General features: G+C 32.4%; 2 protein-coding genes across 2 annotated transcripts; one reads left to right on the top strand and one right to left on the bottom strand.

The window, feature by feature from the left end:
- The first annotated feature begins 7,524 nt into the window (after positions 1 to 7,524).
- LOC107940604 (probable rhamnogalacturonate lyase B) lies at positions 7,525 to 12,444 on the top strand. The gene is made up of 15 exons (XM_016874044.2): positions 7,525 to 7,718; positions 8,254 to 8,317; positions 8,415 to 8,536; positions 8,630 to 8,668; positions 8,879 to 9,118; positions 9,197 to 9,338; positions 9,420 to 9,590; positions 9,681 to 9,842; positions 10,126 to 10,232; positions 10,324 to 10,414; positions 10,633 to 10,774; positions 10,856 to 11,012; positions 11,134 to 11,250; positions 11,829 to 11,955; positions 12,055 to 12,444. Exons 1-15 carry the CDS (start codon positions 7,606 to 7,608, stop codon positions 12,298 to 12,300), a joined length of 2,040 nt encoding a protein of 679 aa, XP_016729533.1. The 5' UTR covers positions 7,525 to 7,605; the 3' UTR covers positions 12,301 to 12,444.
- Positions 12,445 to 13,391: 947 nt separating this feature from the next.
- Positions 13,392 to 16,304, bottom strand: LOC107940605 (probable mannitol dehydrogenase). Its single transcript, XM_016874045.2, has 5 exons — positions 16,112 to 16,304; positions 14,898 to 15,011; positions 14,149 to 14,662; positions 13,824 to 13,977; positions 13,392 to 13,739 (listed from the first exon to the last, which is right to left on the bottom strand). The coding sequence occupies exons 1-5, from the start codon at positions 16,207 to 16,209 to the stop codon at positions 13,534 to 13,536; spliced, it is 1,086 nt and encodes a 361-aa protein (XP_016729534.2). The 5' UTR covers positions 16,210 to 16,304; the 3' UTR covers positions 13,392 to 13,533.
- Positions 16,305 to 22,940: the final 6,636 nt, after the last annotated feature.

Here is a 22,940-nt window from a genome sequence, read left to right as displayed (position 1 = left end):
ATGATTGAAAATGTTCATTTAGTTGATTTGAGAATGTCAAATTGGCATGAATAGTATAGCATATTGTAGTACTTGTGTGTCTAATAGTTGTTGGTATTGTAATGGTCTGAATTATGCTTGGTTGAGTTTGGTTGACTGCCTATTTATGCCATATTATGTACAAATTGGTTTGGTATAGGTGTGTAATATCTCGAAAATTTTTACAGTAAAATATTATCCGTGATATTATAAAATAAGGAAATAAAGTGACAAAAAGGGAAATTTTGAGTTATGACAATATTGGGAAGTATATTATGGTATATTAATTCAAGAAAGGACTAAATTGTAAAAGTGAGAAAAATTTTGTTGCACAAGAGAAAATATTCAAAATTGGAGGGGTTAAAGTGTAAATATGAAAATTTTGAAGGACCAATAGTGTAAATATTTTAAGGGTGGAATGATCTACAAACTAAGGAAAATTGATGAATTAGGACCAAATTGAATAGATAAAGAACTATGAGGGACTAAATTGTAATTTTACCAAATTAAATGATGACTCAAGGATGGAATTTTAAAAGATAATGAAGGGAAAAATGGTCAATTGGAAGAGAGAGAAATCTAGAAAGTAATAATGATGCTAAAGATATTTTGATATTTTATAATTATTTAATTAGATAAATATTATTTTATTAATATTTTAATAAGATATTTTACTATTATTTTATTATTATTTTATTAGTATATAAAGAAAGAAATATGAGAAATTCTCATCCATATTTCCCATGCACTAACGTGAGAGAAAGAAAGAAAATTTTACTTTCTTTACAATTTGGTCCTTTTACCAAAAATTCACCATTTTCACCCAAAAATCAAAAGAATTTCCATAGCTTCCAAGAGAGAAAAATGTTAAGGAGACTATGGGAAGTTAGAATATCAAGTTGGATTCAAGAAATGGAAGCTAAAGGAGAAAGAAAATCAAGATGAAGATTGAAATCAATAGAACAAGGTAAGAACATCTTGATTTCAATATATTTTTAAGTTTAATATTATTGAAAAAGCATGGGATTAATGTTAATGTAGAGTTTCCTTACATATGGTCCTATATTCTTGATATGTTAGTGAAGAGAAAACAAGAGAAAGTGGTGAGAAATAGTGTAGAGAAAAAAAATAAGGGTGTTATAAATATGGTAAATAATATCTTGCACTAAAACAGTTTTGGACAGCAGCAGTAGTCTAATTTTGAAAAATCACCAAAAATTTTATAAATCGAATTATAGGATGAATAAAATATGAAATTAAAAATTATTCAGTCTAGTTTCTTATACAAGAAATTATGTAAGCAACGAAATTACAAATCATGAGATATAATAAATTTTATGAGACAAGGTCAGAATGATTTCGGGTTCCCCTGTTCTAAATTTGGAAAATCATAAAAAATTGGATAAAAATAATTATGAGCTTAAATTTATATTTTTAGAATTCGGAATGAGTCTGTTTTTAATAGAACAAACAAGAACATCATTTGAATTCTGTATGAGGAGATAATTAATTTTTAGTGAAGAAGGTTCAGAACTATCAGACAACAAAACAGGGGTAAATTTAAAGAATAAAATGTACTTATTGGCTAAACCAAAAATTCTGAAAATGTTATGGTAAGAAGACATATGAGTATACTTTCAGGAAAAATTATTGGATCTTAATTTGGAGTTCTATAGCTCCAGATATGAATAATTTAGTGACTATGACACGGATGGATAGCTTGAATATTCATAAAAGTAAATAATAAAAAAATATAGATAATGTTACTTACAAGTGTGTTATATGCATTAAGGATGTGGAATGGAGAGGAGGAGGAGGAAAACATATATGAATATTCATTTAGCATGGCTAATTTGCTTATTTTAGGCTCAGGGACTAAATTGAATAAAAGTAAAATTTTATGGGTAATTTTGTAAAAATGTCAAAAATGACCAAATTGCATGAAATGGATGAATTTTATTATTTAAATTACAAAATTGAATGAAATTATTAATTTAGTTCAAGATAGGGGAAAATATGTTTTAGGGATTAAATTAAAAAGTCTTGAAATTATGGAAAATTCTGATATTTTATAGAATTCATGGATTGTTATCAATATGTATGAGAATAATATCTGGAAATAAGGATTAAATTGCAAGAATTTTATTTTCCTTACCCTAAGGATGAAATCGTCATTAATTAAAAGTTTAGGGGCAAAATGGTAATTTTCCTAGAGCATTAATTAAATGCATTAGAATATGAAATGAATGAAAATGATGATTAAATTTATTTATAAAGATCCGGACAACTCAAATATGAGACTTGATCGTGGAAAAGAAAAGATATCGGATTAATGAAATTACAAACACAAACAAGCAATGAGGTAAGTTCATGTAACTTGAATTATATTCTTAAATGCTTGAAATGTATGTTATTGATGTGAATATGATTTGAAAGTTCATTGTATGAAAATTTATGAAACATTGATATATTTGATAAAAGAGGAAGAAATCCCGGTTGAATGAAAGGAAATTTCGATGGATCTCTGAAAAGGAATTGACGGTAAAAAGGATCTAGCCCGGATGGGTGATCCTATCCTGATATAGCCCTCCCGAAGAATATGTGTAAAATGGATTTAGCCCGGACGAGTAATCCGAATCAGGGTCTGAATTTAGCCTGGACTGGTAATTCAGATCCAAGCTCATTAGAGTAATTGTCGTTGCAGGGGATTTAGCCTGGACTGGTAATCCCGACAATACTCTATGAGTTTATATTACAGGGGATTTAGCCTAGACTGGTAATCCCACTGTAAGGATGAGGTTCGCGGGAGTGTGCTCTCTGATATGAAATGTGTAAGACCATGGTTGAAAGATACCATGGCAACCTGATATGAAATGTGTAAGACCATGGTTGAAAGATACCATGGCAACGTGATATGAAATGAATAAGACCATGGTTGAAAGATACCATGGCAACGTGATATGAAAAGAATAAGACCATGGTTGAAAGATACCATGGCAACATGACAGAAAATGAGTAAGACCATAGTTGAAAGACACTATGGCATCATGTCAAAGATAAAGAAGACCGTGGATGGGAGACGCTATGACATCTATTGAACAATTGATATTCAGGTAATATGTATCAGATGACGAATGGTTATATGAAATGGTTGTGTGAAATGTTTACAAGAACTGGTCATATGGAAATATATGTACAAAATAGTTGTATGAAATAATTATGAAGATAGATAAACGAAATAAGTATAAGTACATTGAATATAATTTATGTTAAGTTTGATATAAACTATTACCGGAATAAATATACATAAAATATATGGAAATGATGGAGCATGAAATATTGATATAATGAAATGAATGATATATGCTTATGAAGAAACGGTAAGAGCATGATATGTTACAAATATGATTATCTTTGATATGTTGATACAAGGAAATTATGTAAGTTGAGACTATTATTAAACTCAAGTGCAATATGTAGAGAAAATAAGTATATCAATGTTGAATTTAGATGAAATATGTGCAAGAATACTAACAATGATGTTGTTTGACGCTTAGACAAGTGCCAAACTATTGATTGAATGGTAACATGTTTAATTATAAGGAGCATTGAAATAGTAAGTACTTAGATGAAAATAAAATTTAAGATTTTGCGAAATTTTTTTATAATCCCGATTTAATTCCGGTTGGTTTCTAATGTATGTTTGGGGCTTTGAGGGCCCAATAGAGAGACGTTATGATTATTTTCAAAATATGAATAATAAATGACTCAGAATTATCTGAAAATATTCAGTAAACTCCGGTAATGCCTCGTATCCTATTCCGGCAGTGGATACAGGTAGGGGGTGTTACAAGGTGTGTGTTATTTGGGTGAGCAAAATGACTTGGCAAATAACCTATTTTTTTCCATACGAGCAGAGACACAAGCGTGTGTCTCAGCCGTGTGTGACACACGGCCAGGTGACACGTCCGTCTATCCCCTAGTGTTTAATTAGAAAGCAAGTCAATATGCTCCACACGGCCTCACACACTGGCATGTGACCTGGCCGTGTGGCATAAGTTAGTATACCCTACAGGTTTGGCATAGCCTAACACACGGCCTGACACATGGGCGTATGTGGCCATTTTTTTGGGCACACGGGCTAGCCACACCGGCGTGTGTGTTGGTCGTGTGACCCAAGTCAAAAAGTTACACAGGGTCGGACACGGGCTGAGACACGACAATGTGATCCTATTTCAAATGTCCATAGGGCCTGTGACACAGGCGTGTGTCCCCTGTATTATGAAAAATTTTCTAAGTTTTCTAAAAGTTTTCTAAGTTATCAGTTTAGTCCTGAACCACTCCGAATGCATGTTTTAGGCCTTGTAGGCTCGTATTAGGGACAATGTGGATGACTTTGATTAATGTTTACTTGGAATTTGAAAATGCATGAGAAATGTATGTTTAACTGTGTAATAAGTGTGGTAATACTATGTAACCCTATTTCGGTAATGAATATGGGTAAGGGGTGTTACAAAAACATTTTCGATTTATCTGACTAGTGCTGGGCACACATTTGATATCGTCAGTTTATCCGACTAGCGCTAGGTACAAAACATTGTCGATTTATTCGACTAGTGTAGGGCACATCTATCGTCAGTTTGTCCGACTAGCATTGGGCGCGAAACTTTGTTAAGTTTATCTGTTGAGCATTAGGTGCCAAAAACAGATTGATCCATGTTGATTATGTATAAACAATCCATTGAAGAAGGTTGAAAGGATATAAATGAAAAGGTTGAAAAAGATATTAACAAAAAGGTATCTCATCCTTCAATCGTTCGCTATTCAGGAAATATGTTTCAGGTGAGATATGTATCACAAGTAGGAATATGAGATGAATGTTTGACTAGTATAGTTTGGTGATGAATATAAATGCATTGTTGTAATTATATGTTTCATGAGTCTTTAAATATGTTAATTAGTTATGTTTGCGGAGGGTTTAAAGAGTAAAATAGATATATGAGTATTTTCTAAGTATTCGATGTTATTTCATTAGGTACATTGGGTAATCAAGGACTAATGGAATAATACGAATATATGTATGGAAGGTTACATAGTTATTATTTGTAAATTGAAAATTAATGTTGTGAAGAATTGATATAGGATTTGATGATGGTGAATTAAGTGTTAAATGGAATTTGGAAGGCAAAGTTTATTACGCACGTTCAAGATTGGTTGTATTTATATGTCTTATTGTTTCATTTGCTAACCTTTGAAACATGTGTGTATAGAAAGGGTATAGAAATGAAAGATGTGCAATTGACATATAAATGAATTCATGTTTCAATGGTTTAATTTTTTTATGTTCAGTAAGACTAAGTTCATGTTATACGAGCTTAGTAAGCTTAATGCTTATGTTAGTTATTTCATTTCTTTGTAGGTCATCAGAAAACTCAATCAGTTGGGAACATCGTCAGAGCACAATCACACTATCCATCGATCTGTTTTGGTTTTTTTTTAATGTTTTAACCTATGGTTATAAATGACATGTATAGGGTTGTATGTTAAATTGGTATGCTTTGGGTTATGTCAAGCTTTGGTATGTTTTAATATCTTTTGTTACTAATTGGGCATGGCCTTTTGAAATTATGAAAGAAATGGTTGATTGATATGTGTTTAGTTCATTGAAATGATTAAATGATACATGTGATTTGACATGTAACAAGTGCTTGTGTAGTTTGATCACATGGTGTATTTTGGCTCTTCTTGTGTCTAGTATTATATATATATAGTTTGGTTTGGCTTGTATATGTTTAGAATTTTATGGACATGATCATTTTAATTTTACTTGTCAAAAATGGTAAGTTTTGATGGTATAATTTGAAAAGAAATGATCTTTTGGTATTTATGATATATGATTGAGATATGATATTGTAATTTAGTTCATGAATGGTTTTGGAGTGTGAATTGGAGAGTCTATTGATGACATATTAGTTAGTCATAGGTTGGATGAGAATTTGGCATGTTTTTTATGCTTTGAATATACTTTTAACCATATGAAATAGGTTAGATATGGTGTGCATTGCGATGCAAGTAATTGAATTTGAAATGGTTTGTTTAAGGGGCACTTTTTGTTGCACATGGCCTGGGTCACACGGCCGTGTGTCATATTAATTTATGTGCAAGTTTCACACAATCTGACATACAGCCTATGACACGGCCGTATGACTCAAGTCAGTGAGTTACACGGTTAGACACACAGGCCGGGACACAGCCTTGTGTCTTATTGTTCGAATGCTCACACGGCCGTGTGACCTCTATTTTGAAAATTCTCAAGTTTGGCATGAAATTTTTGATTTGTTTCAAATAAGTCCCTGATTATTTCCAAACTATTTTTTTAAGGCATTTAGGTTTAGTCCCGAAAGTTAATTATGCTATAATTTAATTATGTCATCAAATGTTAATATATAAATTGCATGTTAATTCTATTTCAATGTTGAATATTCTATTTTGTACAGTAATGCTTCGTAATCTTAATCTGATGACAGAGACAGGTTAGGGGTGTTACAGAAAAAATGTTTAAGGTGTTTATTAGGATCCTCATTCATGGAGCTCTTAAATTGCAAGTTGCATTAAATCATCTAAATCATTGTCGGCTTAATCTTAAAGCTGTTAGAATTAATTATCAGGTGGCTGTTAGCATTAATTTCAAGTGGCGTGCATGCACCAAGGGAAAGAGAATCAACATAAATACAATAAAAATATATATAATGGTTATCTAGAAGTGTGACAGGTTAGTTGTAATATTTTTATGTTACAAAGAAACACGGGGAGTTCGGGTGATAAGGTGATTAACAATGAGAATGCATTCAAATAAAAGTCTAGCCGGTTACTCACTAAGTATTATAATACGACAAATCATTATCAATGATTAATTACAATGTCTAATACTTAGAAGGACTAAATTGTAAAACAATCAACAATGCACAAAAATCAATTTAAAGAGCTAAAGTGGTTGGTTGACATACATGTTTCTAGTTAATTCTTGGATTAGGGATCTAAAGGGTTCATACTCCTAATTGGTCCAATTTTACCTTTCATTAATCATTTTATCAAATTAGACAATTTAGTCCAGTTTATCTCTTAACTTCACTAAACTAAATTGGGACAATCACATTGATTCCTAATAGGTTCTTCTCTTAGTCTCACTTATCTAATTGTTCACCTAGAGACATCAAATTTAGGTTTTAAAATTTATTCGATTTAGTCTAATTTTTGCAATTGAACCTAGAATATACCAATTCTGGTTTAAAACGTAGTTATGAGTCAAAGGTCAAACAACCTAACCAAAAATATATTAAAAACCAATCATAATTCTAATACTAAACGAACAAGGAGTCGTTCTTTCGCCATTTAAAAACTATAAATATACATACACAGATATTAGAATTCATTGATTTGTTTTTCGTTTTACGCTGACTCTGGTAAAGCGTTATTTCCTTAACTAGTTTTCGTTTACAAATGATATATAATGGAATCTTCGTCTTCATGGTTTGCATGTTTTTATTTTGTGGTTGTACAGTTGGATTAATCCATTGAAGGTAAATAATGGAGAAGGTGGTAAACATGAGCCATTGGAGAAGAAAACTTGTTTTGTGGATGGTAATGGTGATTCAATTATCACTGTTTCTCTCTGTTTTCTCTACTGAAATCCATGCCAGGTTCTTCCTTAATCTCTTCTCCCCACCACCCCACCCCCACCCACATATTTTCACTTTCTGTTTCGGGTTCGAGTTTGAGTTTTGCCTCCTGCTCGACTTTGGGTTTAATCCAAATCGCTGTTTTCTCGTCTGTTTCACAAAGTATTGAGTCTTCGGCTATAGGTTTAGGGACATCATAGCCTTTTTCACACTTAATCTAAACCACAAAGGCAAGATTAAATTCTTACCGGTTACCACCATAACTTGGTAATAGAGTTGGTATCTCAACAGTTCCACATCCTCCCTTTGACAGTTTGTTTTAATACAAATTATTTTTCTAGTATTATTTATGATGTCTTTAACCGATGAAATCAAATTCAAGTGTAGATATGAATAGACATTTGAAACGTCATAATAGTTTAAGTAAAATAAAAGAGCTGGAGAATTATAGCATACGTTAGTCATACTTTTCCAACAACAATTTAAAGTTCAACTTTTCAATTCCTTTTTCCTTTTTTACAATTGTTCATATACTTAAAATTTTGATTAATTGCAGAAAATTCCTAAAGGACAACGACATTAACACTAATGATGTCCGGTTACACATAAGTGATCGCCAAGTAAGATTCATAATATTCTTACACTGTTCTTATAATTTGTTTTTGCTTTTTGTTTTTTTCATTATTATGATTAACTTTCTTTTTATTTATATTTCAGGTGATTATTGATAATGGACTTGTTGAAGTCACTATCGAGAATCCATCTGGTTACTTGATAGGAATTAAATATAAAAAGATGCAAAATGTACTTGAAAGGAGAAACCACATTTCTAATAGAGGGTATTCAAATTTTCTTAAGTTTTAAATAACGGTCGCAAGGTAATATTATCGTTGTTGTTTTATTGTTTCCATTACTTACATTTTATGTTTTAGGTACTGGGACATTGTGTGGGATGGTGATTCCTATGATAAGTAAGTTCTTAAACCCCAAATAATTTTTTTTTTTGACATACTCTATCCTCATTTAGAAATTAAAACATTTTTTGTTTTAGGAACTAATTTAAAATTTTAATGATAATTTGAGGTTGTCATGTTTTAGGAACTAATTTAAAATTTTAACTATAAATTGAGATTGTCAAGTGGAATTAACCCTGGTTTTAACTGTTTAATGTTTCATAACAGACTAGAAACCAAACACGTCGAGGTCATAACACAAACTAATGACATTGTAGAGCTTTCCTTTACCAAAACATGGAATTCCAAAAACCATGGCAAGACAATTCCCTTGAACATACAAAAAAGGTACATAGTCCGGCGCGGCATCTCAGGGGTCTACATGTACGGCATTTTCGAGCGCCAGGAAGATTTTCCCAAAGCTCATATGTACCAAATAAGGATTGCTTTCAAGCTTAAGGAAGACAAGTAAAATACATGAAACCTTGATAACAACAATATATATATGGTACACGTGTATGTGACATTTTTTATTTTTTGAATTAGGTTCCGATTCATGGCGTTATCGGACACGATACAACGAGTCATGCCTCGAAGTGAAGATCGGGTCAAAGGTCATAGTAAGCCTCTTGACTTCAAAGAAGCTGTTTTACTGACAAATCCATCAAATCCAAAACTTAAAGGAGAGGTAATAATTTTCTAATAGCCTTTTAAAACAATTAAATCGCATGTAAAATAATGTTCTAACTAAGTGCCTTAAAAAGGACAGGTTGACGATAAGTACCAATATTCTATTGAGAATAAAGATAACAAGCTTAACGGTTGGATATCAGACCACGATTCCATTGGTTTTTGGATAATGACCCCTAGTAATGAGTTTCGAACAGGCGGTCCGCATAAACAGGACCTTACTTCTCATGTTGGTCCGACTGCTCTTTCGGTAATTTTATTTATAAGCCTAACACAAACAATTTTTTTTATAATATTTGTCATAAAATAAATTTAATTCGATTTAATTTTCATGATTTAGATGTTTGTTAGTACACATTATACCGGGACTGAAATCGACACATTCTATAAGGAAGGAGAGGCTTGGAAAAAAGTTTTTGGTCCGGTTTTGATCTATCTTAATTCTGCTTCTTTAAAGGACGATGATCACCGAAAGATCCTGTGGAATGATGCTAAAAGACAGGTTTTTTTATCGCTATTTTAATTTCAGTCCCTGTTTTTTTTTTCTCTTCAACATATTAAATAGTTAAATTTTAGTTTTAATTCCTCTATTTTTGGTTTTTCTATTTTTATATTCTCATTAATCAGTCAAAATAGTTAATACTTTAAATAATGATGTTTTATTATAGAAACCAAATTATACCAAATATGAGCATAGTAGAGGGACCAATACCAAAATTTTTCCATATTTAATTATAATAACGATTTAAACTCTTAATTTTTTTATTTTTATTTTTTACTATTAGTTGAGTGAAGAAATTGAAAGTTGGCCTTACAATTTCACTCGATCAGAAGATTTTCCTCACTCTCAACAACGAGGACAAGTTAATGGACAACTGCTAGTGCAAGACCGGTATTTGTTTAGTTAGCCCTTCTATATCTTCATCTAATTCAATTTAGTATTGCATGAAGCTTATCTTTACTTTAATTTTCTTGGTGTTTAGGTACATGGATAAGCAATTAATGCAGGCAAAATCTGCCTTTGTGGGATTGGCCCCCCCTGGAGAAGCTGATTCATGGCAAAAAGAAGGAAAGGTTAATATTATGAACAAATTTTACATATTAGTCCCTAAATTTCAAAACTTTTCAAGTACACCCTCAAATTAAAGTATTATTCTAGTCAGGTCCTTTAGTTAGTCTATTAGCTTATGTCAAATATAAACCGATAGCTAGACTCGCAAAAAGACTTGGTTGAAACGTTACTTTAATATGAAGATTCAACTGATTTTATCATGTTATTGTTTTGTCTACAGGGCTACCAATTTTGGACCCAAACCGACAAGATTGGTCGTTTCAACATAAAAAATGTGCGACCAGGGGTGTATAATTTGTATGCTTGGGTCCATGGTTTCATTGGAAGCTACAAATTAGATCTCAATATCACTATCCAACCAGGTCAATTTCATATATTATTGATCTCTTTCAATTGTAACTTTCATTACAGATTAGTTCTTTAAAGAAATATTTGAATACCAGAAAATAAGATCGAATTGGATACACTTATATATGATCCACCAAGAAATGGACCAACATTGTGGGAAATTGGGATTCCAGACAGGACAGCGGCCGAGTTCTTCATACCTGAACCATACCCACAATATGTCAATTCAATTACCAATGATGGTGCAGACAAGTAAGCTCTTTATGTCTTAACACCATGGTCGAGATTTGAATCCTTTTTTTGCTTAAGATTTCAACATGAATTTTCAATTTTTCATTAACTTGCTATTTGATGTTATTATTACAATGAACAGATTCAGGCAATATGGATTGTGGGATCGATACTCGGATATTTATCGTGATAGTGACCTTGTCTACACTGTGGGTACAAGCAACTATTCAAAGGATTGGTTCTTTGCTCATGTTCCAAGGTGCCACTTTTTTAACTCACTGATTTCATCAACATCTTCGAATGTTTTTCATGGTTGATTTAGACATTGGATTTAATTTTGGATAGGATTAATTTGTATCAGATTAATTTGAATTTTAGAATTTACGAGTTATTTCTAGTTTGAATTCTAATTAAGTATTTAGATCGAATCATCTAGAATTTAGATTATTTTAAGTCATTAGTTCTAACCATTTTTAATTTGGATCATTTTTAAGTTTGCGCTAATCAAGTTTAAGGTGCAAATTTTTATAATAAAATTGGATTAGATTAAGTGCGGATTCAAATTACTTGACTAAACTTTTTAAGTTCAAATTAGAATTGACTAGTCTAATCCTAGGAATGTAACTTAAGAGCCCCTCAAAAATTTTGAAAATTTTAATTTGACTTTGAAAATTTTAATTAAACCTTTTAAAATTTTTGAAAATTCTCATTAATTTTCTCAAAATTTAAAAGAAAATTAATTAAACTCCCTAATTTTTTTTTAAATTCTTAACCCCAAAACTTAATGCTATGTTCCGCTATTGTCTAATCCATTTTTTTGATCCTTATCAATTACAGGAAAATCGGGGACGATTGGTACCGACCAACAACATGGCAAATCAAATACAATCTCCAAGATGTAAACAATAGAGGAACCTACACTCTCCAAATGGCAATAGCAGCAGCTTCTTTTGCAGAAGTAGAGGTACATAAATCTCATCTCACATTTCCATCATTTATCAGAGATATCTTTTTCACTTTATTTCACTATTTCAACCACTTATTCATGAATTGGCATCTACAGGTTCGATTCAACGATCCAAATTCCGATCGACCTCATTTTACAACCAGAAGAATCGGTTACGACAACGCCGTACCAAGGCACGGGATTCATGGATTGTACAGATTGTACAGCATTGAAGTACCTGGATATAGATTTCTTAAAGGGAGCAACACAATATATCTTACTCAGACAAGAAGTGACAACTCCTTTGAAGCTGTTATGTATGATTACATTCGGTTAGAAGGGCCTAATAGTTTAAACAATTAATTAATGGTATCAAATGTGATTTGTTCTTTGTTTTTTTAAATTCTTTTTTAATGGTAATATGATTGTAATTCAAGCCTTGATTTCTATTACTCTGGCAACATTCGATTGTATATCATATATTAATTTTATGAAATAAATTATGGGTGTTTGATAAATAGAGTTTTAAGTTTTTTTTAATTAATTTGGACATAAATTAAAAATTTGATAATCAAAACTTCTAATTGTAGTGTATGATGAATAGAGGTTTGTAAGAGTTTTTTAAGCTAAAACCTTCAAAATAAAAAACGCAGAGATAGACAATTTTTTTCACAACTGATTAGGAATAACATATGTGAAAATACGTATCTGATCATGCTTGTTAAAAAATTATTCACTAATTAATTTTCATAATGAATGTTTATTTAAATAAAAAAATACTAAGAAATTTGTTTATTTAAAATTTCAAAAATATTCACTAATTAATTTTCATAACATATGTGTTAATTCTTCGGTAATAGTGTTTTATTTCAATAATTTCACCAGACTAAAGTATTATAAACAAATAAATACTTAACAATAAATTGGGTCATATCCTTATTTGTCATTTTACATATCAACTTTCATTTATTAATTAAGTTTTACTAAATACTTTTAAATAAACAGTTAATAGAATCAATCAACCAGTCAAATCAACCACTATAATTAGTTATCAGCTAATTGTCAAACAGGGTCTATAATTTTTTTAAAGAAAATCAAGGATTGAGTATAGAAATTATCACAATTAGAGAAAAACAATTCAATTAAAAAAAATTGAAAACAACCAACAAACCTACTTAGCATTGGTTGGTTAAGTTTGTTATATGAAAATTGATAATGGATAATAGGCCCACCGAAAAAAACCAATTTAACCATCATAATTGATATGATTGAACCAAGCAATTGGTTAAATCAATTAAGTCAATTTGAATCAATTTTCGATTAAAATTAAGAAATACTTATAACATAAAAAAAAAATTAATGCATATAAAAGTCTTGAAAAGGAGAGGCTATCTCGATCAGAAAATGAATTTTTTTTTGGTGAATTGAACATGAAAATTTTAAAACAATTCAAGTACTCAAAACAAATTTTATTACATAGTAAAGGAGATGAAAACTACCGGAATTTAAGACTAAGGGGACTGGTCTCGATGGTTTTTTTTTTTTTTGAACAAATGGTCTCGATGGTTTTTATATCTAAATGAAAGGGAAACACCTTTAAGAGGAGGGCCTCAATGTGTTACCAATGTCAATGACAAATCTGTATTTAACATCACCTTTGAGAAGGCGATCAATGGCGGTATTCACATAGTCCATAGCTATAACTTCAATGTCTGTTTTTATGTTGTGTTCAGCTGCAAAATCAATCATTTCTTGAGTTTCTTTCATTCCTCCAATCATGCTTCCTCCTATTAATTTCCTCCCTGTCCATTCAGTGATGCAGAAATTATACCGTTAACATCGAAATTAGCCATTACAGGACTCAAATTTGAAGATATGTAAATTACCTTGAATCAAAGGAAATACTTGTAACTCAAATGGTTTCCCTGGAATACCAAGAATCACAAGCTTCCCATGAGATTTCAACAGCCCAAGCAATGGCAACAATGGATGTTGGGTAGATACCGTATCGATGATTCCATCCAATGTGCCAATGCCATCCTAAACATGCAAAAAGAAGATAAGGCTACGAATGACAAAGAAACAGGACGGAGGTTGAGATGTCCTCATCCATCTCCGTCCCACGATTGTATTGATGAAGAATTTACTAAAATTGTCTCAAGTGAATTTCGTAGAGTGACTCGGCTTTTATAATCCATACATACGACATACCTGAAGCTGATCTTGGTCTCGGCTGACTAAAAACGAATCGGCACCGAGATTTTCCAATGCTTCCTTTTGCTTACTAGGAGATGTGCTGATCACCGTAACATTGGTTCCCATTGCCTTTGCAAATTTCACAGCTAAGTGGCCTAGTCCTCCTAGTCCAACAACACCAACACGCAAACCAGGCTTATCGAGTCCATAGAATCTCAACGGACTATACACCGTGATACCGGCACAAAGAAGAGGGGCAGTAGCATCAAGAGGCAGGTTCTCAGGAATGCTGACGACAAAGTGTTCATCGACAACCATAGTGTTGGAGTAACCTCCATGTGTAACAGCTCCATCATAGTACTTTGTCCCATAGGTGAAAATCATTTTGGGACAGTAATTCTCAAGATTGTTAATGCAATTGTCGCAAGAATGGCATGAACCAACCATGCAGCCAACTCCAACTCTATCTCCAGCTTTGAACTTTTGAACCTTACATCCAATTTCAGTCACTTCACCAACAATCTCATGCCTGCATAAAATCTAATGTAACTTAGCAACGAAAATGTACGAAGATAAAAGAGTTAACAGAACCAAGTGTTGGTACAAGTGCTGGTACAATGGTAACGGACATTGTATTTTCAGGGAGAGAACACAGCTCCAAACTTTGAAGACATATTGTTAAGAGTAGCAACTACAATTTTAAATTAATTTTTATAGACAGTAGAATAAACACGAAAGATATAAACGGAGACAATTGGAGTTACCCGGGGACAAGAGGATAAATGGAATTCCCCCATTCATTCTTAACCATATGAAGATCTGAATGGCATATCCCACAATAAAGCACCTTGAAAGTCACATCTTTTTCCCCTGTTTCCCTGCAAATCTCACATCATTTTTGTTTAGCAAACAAATAGAAAAAAGGTAAAATAGTAACGAAGGTCCTTGTATATGTAGTTTTAGTATATTTAGTCCTTCTACTATTATTTGATAAATTTTTTTTTGGACACATTGAAAGTCGAGACTCATTTCATCAAAAGAAATACAAAAAGATCCTAAAACCAAAAAAGCAACATCAACACCAAGAGAACACCCTAAAGAAAAAAGTGTCTGTGTCGTCACCCCTTTTAAACAATTGAAATGTTGGAGGGATCATTATCATACAATGAGGTTTTAATCATTTATTCAAAGAAGTCGAGTAAATGTGCATGATCCCTTCTACACGAAGATCCTCCATTTCAGCTGGATAATATGAACTTTAGATGAAAACCCAATACTAAAGAGCACCGGCACATGCAACCATGAATATGCATACTGGGTCAAATCCAATAACATCCCAAGACCCAAATAAAGGTCACAATGAGGAACAAAATACAAAAATCCAGAAAATTGAAGCCCACCATCATGGGAAGAGCCACACCAGAACAACCAAATCCCAACCACCAAACAAGGCACCGGCGAGCCATCAATGCCGACATCCGCCACAAATGTCATCGAGAAAACAAAGAATGCCATACAGTCAAGCTGGTGATGGCCACCAATGGTGAGAACTAGTATTAGAGTACGCTAGGTCGGTCTGGTTGTTGGCTGCATGCACGATGGTGATACCAAAGGAGCCAACCTCAGGATAATAAAATGAATTTTTTGCAAGATTAGAGAAATTCATTTCCATTAATTCAATCAAATAATTTGAAATGATTTATTTTATAAAAACTACTTTAATATTACATAAACATATTGACATTTGACGGATATGATAATTTTTTTTTATATTTTAAGAGTATAAAAAATATCCAAATAAATATATATATCACATCATCACATCTTTTTTCTAAAAATTATTAAATTAGGATAAACGGACTAAATCCACTAAAAATACACCATACCTAAATTATTTTATAGAATTTAACCATTAAAAAAACACCCTTTAGAAGAAGAAACGCAGATTTAATGATAAAATCTAGTAAATAACAAACACCTTGTGAAAAAATTGAAGGGAGAAAGAACACCAGAGCTATCTTTGGCTGCCCATCCAAAAGCCTTGTTGTAGTGCACTTCTTCTGGCAATCTTGTCATTGTTTGAATCTCTAATTTTTGGAATTAAATTCTTCAAAATTTGAATCTGTTTTTGTTCTTTCTTTCTCAAAAGCTTCAACTTTATAGCTTAAAAACAGGCTTTATATTTAGCTTTTCATGAAGTTTAATCATTTATGAATTTTATAGAATTTACAATCTGAATACTTAATTGTTTAGTGTTATTTGTGGTTAATACTTTTATTCTACATTTATATCTTTGAATTTAATGCTTATTAAACTAATTCCTATTTGAGGTTATCATTTATATCTTTCAATTTAATGCTCAATAAATTAATTGCAGATTCTCTCCCAATACCATAAAGCTGTTACAATGGATGTTTTAATGGTAATTACGACAGTTTAATAACATTGTTTACAAATTTCGGCTTCACAATTTATATCTATCGACTCTCGTTCGAAGAATGAATCAAAAAATTTTCAGTATAATATTTAAGTTACAATTTATCTATAAAATATTGAATGTTTGACTCGAGATTTGACTTTTCACTATTGTCCGATTCGCCCGTTTTCTAGTTTTTTTATCAAGTACACGCGTGCTCGTCACTCATCTTAGTCCACAATATACAATCTAGATAACCAATGTCCTACTCGCTCTCCCCTACTCGTCAACATCCTCCCTAAGACATCTAAGGACATGTGTCACCTCTAGGGGTAACCAACCCCGTCCTTGACATTTTTGAGGACCTAAGCAAAACAATAAGGTTTTAAGTTCCTTAAAAGTTGTAGAAAAAATAATTTAGGCCCTTAAAAGTTAGTAAAAAAAATTGACCTTTAAGAGTTAAAAAAATTTGACATTTTGCTTCCAAATGCTCTCCTATGTATAGAAATATGAATTTAAAGGATTAGGAGTATAAAATTCACCATTTTAAATCGAATAATCATCCAAAAATGCATTAAGAATGAAGCTAAAACATGTTACTTTTGACATTTATCAAATATCCCCGCACTTAAGCGTTTGCTTGTCCTCAAACAAAATCCCCAACCCACATGCAAGTTAATCCTCAAACAAAATCCCCAACCCACATGCAAGTTAACTTTTCTTAATTCATTATTTTCACCAATCATGTTTTAGGACAACCTATAGATAATCATACATTGGAAATTCAACCCAAATGACACTAAAGAACACAAGCAATCCAAGCAGCGATTTTTAAAACATAAAAACATAGGCACCTCTCCTATCTCAATAATTACTTAAAACTCAAACTCAACAAGAATTGACATCCTCACTAAGGTTCACTCAAAGCACTCAAGGTGTTTAAGGTTCAAGTTATATGCACACAACAATCAAACGAGAAATATTATTACCATATGCTTGCATGAAAATCAAATCACCACCACTATAAAATGAGATGACACACCAATCAAGAGGTCTTACATAGTTGTAATGGGGCTAGATTAAGAGTATGAAAAAGGTCAGAAAAGTTGATTATAATCTAGATCGAGTTGATAAATTACCAAACTAGACAAAAAAATTCAGTTGCTAAATTAAAAGAAATTACATCAACAAGAATAATCACAAATGGAACTAAGCTTTTCAACAAAATATGAAACTAATTATTTAAGTTCAATCAAATTTTTTATATTTTTTTCTTTTTTTTCTTTTTGATTTTTTTCCTCCATTTTATTTTGATTTTTTATTGATTTTTTTAAATAAAATTCAGCAATTCAAATAATGGAACATAGTTAGGCAACTAACCAAATTTTTTATTGATTTTTTTAAATAAAATTCAGCAATTCAAATAATGGAACATAGTTAGGCAACTAACCAAATCAAATCTCAACAAAAAGGGAGTCAATAAAAATGATAATTTTACAACATAAATATGAGTTATAGGTTAACATTAACGGGTTAGGAAAAAATGTGTTAGGATTAATAGGGTTTACTAAGGGTTAATTCAATAGGTAAGCTTTTTATAGGTTAAGTGGGTTAAATCCTAAGTGTCTCTATCATCTTAGTATATCAAATCAATAATGTGGTCTCGATATGCATAATCGAAGTAAGTTCTAAAATAACAAATCAAGTTGACATACTCAAAACCAAAAATAAAATGAGCACAAAATAAAATATATGCTCTATAGGCTCAAAAGCTCACAAAAAATTATGGTTTTGATGTCAAACTTGCAATTTCAAATTTCAAAATAATTTTTCAATTCAGGGAGACAACCTAAAATATTTATCTCTAAAAAACAACTTATCATGCTTGACTCTCTCATGTCTTAAAGTATAAATCAACCAATACATAACAATTCACAAATTAATCCAAAACAACATCAATAAAAAATTCAAATAAAATAATTCACTCTAATGAAGTGTATGAGAAAATTACTTAAACACAACAAATAATTCAGAGATTTTATCATAGATATACAAACAACCTCCCACACTTAAAATGTACATTGTCCTCAATGTATAAACAGCTATAAGCACAGAATAAGCACGATATCAAAAGAGAGAGAGAGAACTAAAATTGCCCTAAATTTGGATGAAATCGTCAAAATAGTGAAAATCGATGTTATGGGAAAATCTAAATGAAAAGCTTGTTTCCAAGCTAAAGAACAGTGATCGTCATCATAAGAGGCGTCGGGATCGTGCAGTGCATAATCAGAATGAGAGATTGATGGTGCTAGTGAATCTAATGCAAAGTCACGTCGAGGCTATTGAACCACTCAAAGCATCACTGCTTAAAACGGTCAAACCGTTCGGAGAGATCTTCGAGTGTAACAGCGAGGTAGCAGTAAGGTGACTCAGAGGTGGATGATGAGGTGAGTCCTCATGGTGAGGAGGATCATCATCGAGAAACTCCTCGTGCTCATCTTGACGATCAAAATGAGATAATCTATATCGATGGGGACCCACTCCATACTGTCACTCAATCATCCTCATATGACTCATAATCAATAACCCTTGCAAGATCATCTGTCCAACCAGTGTAATAGAGGATGTCAACTCTGGAGTATCAATAAAGCCAAAATACCTCACTAGGCGAGTCACGTAAAGGCTCAAACAAATATGACCCTTCCTACTACGGTCAGACTGATGGCAAAAAGATAAGACGATGAAGTATGCAAGATCAAATGAATGTCGCATTACCATGCTCCAAAGAAAATATGCATCATAAGTACCGATGACCCCAATGTTCTCCCTCCGATTGATCAATGTGTGCACCAAAATGGCATGGAGGTAGTGTAGTGTCGGAGGTAGAGAAGTTGCCTTCGACTGACTCGGGTTATATGGTGTCACAGCCGCAACAATGTCAATCCAACAAAGAGAAAGTGACTGGTGAATGTGTTGGTATAATGTGGGGAACCCCTCGGTACTCATGAATTCCTCATAATAGAGTCCAAGTGTGGCTTCAAAACCCGGGATTCTCAAATAGTGTGTCACACCCCCGAGCTCGCATGTTGAAGGATTTTTACCCGAGAGAGAATTGAAATTGCCCTATACTGTCCTACTACAACATCGCATGTTGAAGGAAGAATGTAGAATATAACTCTTGTGTGAGCTCTGAATAAGCAGCTCGACGATGGTAAAAAATTGATCCCATAGAGCTGTGCCGATGAGAGCCTGAACCCGATCAGCCAAATGGATCACCTCTAATGCTTCCCAATCTCTGCAACGAACTCGACCCAATGGTCGTGCCTTCAGCTACTAATATTAGTCCTCATGTGAACCTAAGAATGATTGGAGACACAGATGTCTCGCGACTGAATTAGTGGCCAAGACGAAGTCGCCCCTAGTGTCTTCCGCTTTTTCAAAGCAAGGACGGCGGTCTTAGTCTTACCTCTGGTATTAGTCATAATGTACCTGCAAGCATAGATAACAACTGAATAACGCAACATCACTACAAATGAAATAGCACATGGACAAATCAGCATGAAAAAGTAGAACACATCAGCACCAACTCAACCAATGACGAAAGCCAAATCACATAACCAAAATAAGAGTCTACTCCTAATATCAACTAGAACTAATACTAATTAGAATCAAATAGGAACAACAATAACAATAAAATTATAACTAAACCTAAAAATTTTAATTGCAACAGTAAGCTCACGCATTATACTAAAGATAATAAAAATAAAAATGATAATAATAATGATGATGATGATAATAATAGTAAAATAAATAAAATAATAATAAAATAAGGGAAATGGAAGGACTGCCAGGGTTATGGTTGGACGATGGTGGCGATTATGGAAAGAGATATGGAGGTCGACGCGAACAGTAGTAGGCTAGTAGAAATGGCTGGTGAAGGAAATGGTGGGGGAAGTAGGCTGCACACGGTGTAGATCTAGGGGAGGTTAGGGTGTTGTTGACGGTAGAAATAAGAAAAGAGAGGCATGGGTGGTTGTGCATGGTGGACTCAGGGAAGAGAAGGGACAATGATTTTGGTGGTGTCTCGAAGGAAGAGACGGTAAAAGGGGACGGGAAGCGCGGTCAGTGAGGGGGACAGATTAGGGATGTATAGCTAGACTCATACGCGCTACATTAGTCCTAGAATCGACTAAACTGTAACTCTGATACCAATCAAATATAACACCCCTAATAACCCACATCCGTCGCCGGATTAGATTAGGTTACGAGGCATTATCAACCAAAACACAGTCCAAAACAATCATTCATTTCTGAATATACAAAAAAAATATTATCTTCTTTATAGAAGTTTCACAACTAAAATAGCCACAAGTCAACAGTTCATATAAACCAGACATGCATATTTGATTTCCAAAAACCAACCAAGTATAACCAAATATCTAATCAATATTTCGAAGCAACAAATATACATCAAGTTGTTTAGGTCATACATAAAAAAAATCCATGTTTGAACCAAATGTCCTCTTCAACTATGACATTTAACAACCAGTACTTAATCAAGATTATAAAATTTCGTATATCTAGCATGCATCAAAACATTCACTTGTATACATTTAATTCTTACAATAATTACTAAACACATCATTTTGTAAACTAAATCACATTCGTTTGTTAATCCTGTCTACATGAAACATTAACAATCATTACTAAATAGTCAAATATATTTCTTACTTATTACAAAGTTTCATGCGCATATTACTATATCAAAATAGACCATTTTAAAACACATATATCAAATAAAGGCATACAATTTATTAACCCACAAAAAAATGAGTCATTAACAACGATCATCAAATGGCCAAATATAACTTTTGAACCTATAAGTCTACGCACATTTTACCATTTCAATTTGAATCAATTGCAATCACTAATAATAAAGCATAACATGCTTATTCGGCATTCTAGTAATCATATCTAGACATTATTATTATTTTATAATCAACCAAAGAACACATGCACAACCGATTCATTAATCAAATATTCGGTTCTCAAGTTAAAACTCCTCTGATCAAATTAAAACAATTATAGAACATATTTGTAATTTGCCATCACCAATCGAATATAAATAGCTAAATGCAAATAATGACATACCAACACTCAACCTACAATTTAATCACCAATACCATTTCATAAATAGCTTATAACCTTCATCTATATTTATAGGACACAAACCAAATTAACCATTACAAATGAATTAGATTAACCATTATACAATCGGCTATAAATTCATCACTTACTCCATTACAAAACCAAATCACAAGACTAACCACATATGCTAATCAAATCCCTATACCAAGCTTATTAAATGAGCTAGTTTTAAGTTGTTCATATCATTACCCGAATCAAGACATAAAACTAAACACAATTCATATATGTCATAAAGCATACTTACTAAAATGAGCATAAACCATGATCAAATATAATCGAACATAAGCATAATGATCAAGCCATTTTTGCATGGCTATATATATAAATATACAAATCCAAAATCGACCAAAACAAATATTAGTCTATACATGTCATAAGTTCAAAGTTCAAACTTTTAAAATACCGAAATAACGAACAATAGTGTGGCAGATTTCCTTAACGATCCCCGAGCTCGTAACTAGCTTCCAAAATCTATAAAACAGCAAACAAACACACACACAGTAAGCTTAAATAGCTTAGTCAGTCATAAGCAAATAAAACATTTCAATAATATGCATAATTCAATTAAACTAAAATGAACCAAACAAATTATAACCTTGTGTACATGAATTATGCTTACAAACTCAATCATTAACTCATAAATGTACATGTACTCATAACATAAATAATTCTCACTTTATAACGCATATTTCATATTTAAATCATAAGTACACATTTACCTTATTTTCTCAATCATTTAACTTAGCACATACCTGACCTTTTAGCTTGATTTCACATTCGATCTTTACTTAATATTGTCCGTGGAACCATTCGGAATTAATAAGGATACTCGGATAGTCGAAAAGCTCGAACAATGCCAACGTCCCAGACGTGGTCTTACATGTAATCACATATCGATGCCACTGTCCCAAACAGGGTCTTACACGTAAATCACAAATCGATGCCAACGTCCCAGACGTGGTCTTACATGAATCACATATCGGAATCCTATGTCATGACATATGTATCCTAACTATTCCTAAGGTTCGTACGGGGCTTTTTAACGTCATAACTAAGGGTGTTCAATGGGTTAACTGACCGGTTAATCGACCCGAAATAACATTAACTGAATTAACCGACCTTTCAAAATTTTTAACCATTAACCGAATCGAAATTTTTTCAAAAAAATTAACCGAACCGAAAA

The sequence above is a fragment of the Gossypium hirsutum genome, chromosome A02, assembly GCF_007990345.1.
Source record: "Gossypium hirsutum isolate 1008001.06 chromosome A02, Gossypium_hirsutum_v2.1, whole genome shotgun sequence".
NCBI classification, from domain to species: domain Eukaryota; kingdom Viridiplantae; phylum Streptophyta; class Magnoliopsida; order Malvales; family Malvaceae; genus Gossypium; species Gossypium hirsutum.
The sequence above is the reverse complement of the archived record's forward strand: the minus strand, read 5'-3'. Positions and strand labels throughout refer to the sequence as shown.

Excerpts from the sequence above, each read along its gene's own strand:
- LOC107940604 (XM_016874044.2), top strand. The coding sequence starts at position 7,606 with ATGGAGAAGGTGGTAAACATGAGCCATTGGAGAAGAAAACTTGTTTTG. Across the intron at positions 8,537-8,629 it reads AACCACATTTCTAATAGAGG|GTACTGGGACATTGTGTGGG; the intron begins GTATTCAAATTT and ends TTTATGTTTTAG. Across the intron at positions 9,591-9,680 it reads TTGGTCCGACTGCTCTTTCG|ATGTTTGTTAGTACACATTA; the intron begins GTAATTTTATTT and ends TTCATGATTTAG.
- LOC107940605 (XM_016874045.2), bottom strand. The coding sequence starts at position 16,209 with ATGACAAGATTGCCAGAAGAAGTGCACTACAACAAGGCTTTTGGATGG. Across the intron at positions 14,663-14,897 it reads ATTTATCCTCTTGTCCCCGG|GCATGAGATTGTTGGTGAAG; the intron begins GTAACTCCAATT and ends GATTTTATGCAG. Across the intron at positions 13,978-14,148 it reads GAGACCAAGATCAGCTTCAG|GATGGCATTGGCACATTGGA; the intron begins GTATGTCGTATG and ends TTGCATGTTTAG.